Below are 3,673 nucleotides of genomic sequence, written 5' to 3' on the forward strand. Positions count from 1 at the left end.
TCACCACATTCTGGATTTGCCTGTTTCCTTCCAGGTGGTATGAAGTCTTTCATTTTATTTTTATTTATTTATTTTTTTGGCAGCTGGTGGGTAACAGGGATTGAACCCTGGAACTTGGTGTTCTCAACACTGAAGTCTTTAAACTTCTTCCTTTATCTGCTATATTTCTGGTAGCAGGCTTGATTAGATTCAGATCCAATTTTTTTTTTTTTTTTGATCAAGAACGCTTCAAGAATAAATGGATTTTCCAACTATCAAAGACCTTTGAACTAGATGGGCCCTTGCATTCTTCCTTAATCCTAGGATATTTAAAATGGCAACCCGATTGAAGTTTGGCTATCTTCCATGGCTTTGAGTCGAACTTGCAGTCACAACTCACTAAGTGCTCTTCCCGGGTTAGACACAAGACTAAACACTTTATGTATATATGTATATTCATTTCATCTTCTCAGCGTTTCGCAGTTGAGTAAACTAAAGCTTAGCGAGATTGATTAATATAACCTAGTCAGCAGGTGAAGGTGCGCGTTCAGAGGTCGACTCAGAACCCGAATTTGCTAGTCCTTTCTGCTCTGAACTATCCCGCCCCCCAGTTTCCGCATTTCCGGTTTCACAGGCGCTTGTGGGTACCAACCACAAGGAAGTCGTCCCTCTCTGCGCGGCCCACCTCGGCCGCGTCCCATCGAGCCCCACCCCGCCTGGCCCCGCCCCGCCTGGCCCCGCCTCGCCTGGCCCCGCCCCGTCTGGTCCAGGATCAAGACCTCGCGAACTCTAGAAAAACCACACTTCCCAGAGTGCACCGCGAAGGCAGAGGCCTCAGACCGGCGCGCGCTCGCGGACGCCATTTCTGTAGAGGGGGACGGCGGTGCGGCCTGTAATCATGGCGCTGTTCCCGGCCTTTGCAGGAGTTGGTGAGGCCCCTGATAGCGGGAGCTCCAGGAGAGGTAAGCAGACAAAAGGACCGAAGAAGGCACTCGGTGAGTTTAAGAGGCAGTTTTTCAGGCCTACGTCTCGGCCCTCGCCTTGTATTTGTTTATTAATCTGTATCCCAGAGTTCCCCGCGGCGCTGCAAAGCCTTCTGGGAAGGGCTCCTGGCCTCCTCAGAGGTCTGCGGCCCAGATGCTTCTTGTGGGGCTAGGGTTGTAGAGTTATGGAGAGGGGAAGAAAGCTGGGGGAGATGCCCTGGAGTTGGGACTTCGACATTATCATGTTGTTGGACCTCATTCTGTCTCCGAGCGTCGGTTACTTCACTTTTAAAATGGGAATCATGGTACTCCACATCTCAAGGAGACTCCTGATGCAAATGCTGTGTGTTTTTATTACCTCTTTCTTCCTTTCCTGTTTTGCTTTTTTCCGAAATGCTCATTAGGTTCATATATTTTGTCAGGCCTGTAGTAGGGGATTGGAATCCAGAGCCTAATCAAAGTCTCTCTCCAGAAGGGCACTGCTCTGAGGGAAGAGACCTGAGATTTTTTTCTTGAGAGCCTACTGTGTGCCAGTTTATGGCTTTACAGATTTTATTTAAGCCTCAAACATTCCAAGAGGGCCGCATTGTTAAAAATTGAGACATAGTGAATTCATTTAAAAAATAGTTAATCCTGTATCATGTGCTTTATGTGGCAGGGCCCAATTGTGTCTGACACCTGTTATATACTCAGATTTTTTTTTTTGCAGCCATTTATAATTATTGCTTAGGTCCATTATTTCTTTGAAGTTGCAAAGTGGTTATTTTCTAATTTTATCATTTCTCCTATATTTATTAGCATCAGTTATTCTATAAAGAACTATTGGGCCCTGAAATATAGTTCAGGCAGGGAGGACAGGATGAATACATGATTCATTTCCTTTGTCAGTTTTCAGAATAATGAATGTCCTAGCAACTTCTAGAGGTGACCGATGAGGTGTTTTTTGTTTTCATTATGAACTCATGAATTTTTAACATTTATATTTCTGTCCATTGCAGATAGTAGTTTTCCCAGTGTTCAAATTGTCCCATCTTTGGCTAATGGGTGCTTAATCAACTTGGTGCCTGAGTCCTTATGGCATGACCCAGTCATCTTTAATAGCTTCCTTGCTTTCTGTCCCAAAAGATGTCCAGGGCTCATCATCACTTACATATTCTGTTGTAAGGGATGAGCCCTGAACTTGGTCATTTCTCCAAGGAATCCTGGTTTCTTTTAGTGGAAAATGGAATGGATATATTAAAACCACAGACTGGGTGTTAGGGGTATCATCGCTACTGGATTGTCGTTACTTTTAGACTTTGTAAGTGGACAAAACCAGGAAGAGAAAATGCATCATGAATTCATATTGATATTTTCAGTCCAAATTTAAGATTATGAAATTTTTACTTAACTGCTTTGATTTAACTTTCGTGTTTTTTCCTTTGTATGTTCAAAATAACAGTATTCATTGAATGCTAATAGTTTCAGATTTCTTTATGGTTCTATTTGTTCTTGATGTGTGGCCAAATTATTGTGTTTTATAATCACTTGAAATAATTCTCTGTGTGGTTTTGCCACCAATTTGATACACAATTTGGTATATGTGTTACATTTCTTTTCAATATTTAGGGGTCGTTTTTTCTTTTTGATTTGATCTTGTTTTATAATGATGTAAAACATTTACTAGTTCTAAAGTTGAAAATATAAACCAGGTATATTCAGAGAGATAAAAGCTGTCATCTCTGTCCTTCCAGCCTGTTACTTTTCTTCTCCTACAGATTAAAATTTTCATTAGTCAATGGTATCCTTCCATTTTTTCCCCTTAATATAAGCAACTATATTTCCCTTCTCTTTCTTAAATGCATACTATGCTGCATTTTACTTTAAATCCCCGAGATCACTCTAGCAGAGTGTAGAGAGCTTCTTCATTTCTTTTTACTGGCACACAGAACTCCATCATGTGGATGTCACATACTTTGTTCAACCAGTCCCCTATTAGGACATTTGGACTGTTGCCAGTCTTCTGCTGTTATAAATAGAAACACTGTAAAATGCTATAAAAATGTAAGATAGCATTAGTAGTAGTGCATGTAGAGTTTCAATTAAAAAACACTAAACTCCTGGACGAGAAAGACAGGCAAGACCAAAATGATTGAGAGGGGCTCTCCCTTCACTGTCTAGGTACTGTTAATAGCTAGGCCAGGATTTAAGTGGGCATCACATTCGGTAATGAGTCAGGTTGCTCAGAGGCTACGTTCAGCAAGATTCATTCCTTCAACCGGGTATATGGAGTCTCCATTGTGTCACAAGCAGCAGAGAGCCCCCAGTGTCTGATCTCCCCAGTTCTCAAGCTTTTCTTCCTACCTTCAGATTGTTTTATTAGGATTGTGTACCCTAAAACATGGTTGCTTGGGAGTCAAATATTTGGACAGAGTTGGGATGGAGGGTGGTATATCAGTTCATTTAACCTTTATAACAACATATGCAGGTGTATTATCTGTATTTGGGGAAGAAACCAAACTCATTGTCTTTTTCCCCCAAACCTGCTCTATTTTTGGTGTCTACATATCAGAAAATGGCACCACCATTCACCCAAGCCAAAACTTAGGGCTGGCCCGGTGGCGCACTGCTACAGTGCGCCGCTTGGGAAGTGCGGCGGCACTCCCGCCGAGGGTTTGGATCCCACATACAGACCGCCGCTCACTGGCTGAGCGAGGTGCGGGAGCAACACC

At 42.6% G+C, this 3,673-nt stretch overlaps 1 protein-coding gene across 1 annotated transcript in view; it reads left to right on the forward strand.

Moving 5' to 3' along the window:
- Positions 1-788: 788 nt before the first annotated feature.
- The window catches only part of NRDE2 (NRDE-2, necessary for RNA interference, domain containing), a 40,623-nt gene continuing 37,738 nt past the window's right edge, over positions 789-3,673 (forward strand). Inside the window, exon 1 of the mRNA XM_008593652.1 lies at positions 789-974. Within this exon, the coding sequence (XP_008591874.1) occupies positions 878-974 (97 nt within the window). The 5' untranslated portion in view covers positions 789-877. The remainder of the gene's footprint in view (positions 975-3,673) is intronic.

This window comes from Galeopterus variegatus, unplaced genomic scaffold (genome assembly GCF_000696425.1).
Source record: "Galeopterus variegatus unplaced genomic scaffold, G_variegatus-3.0.2 Scaffold9470, whole genome shotgun sequence".
In the NCBI taxonomy this organism is placed as follows: domain Eukaryota; kingdom Metazoa; phylum Chordata; class Mammalia; order Dermoptera; family Cynocephalidae; genus Galeopterus; species Galeopterus variegatus.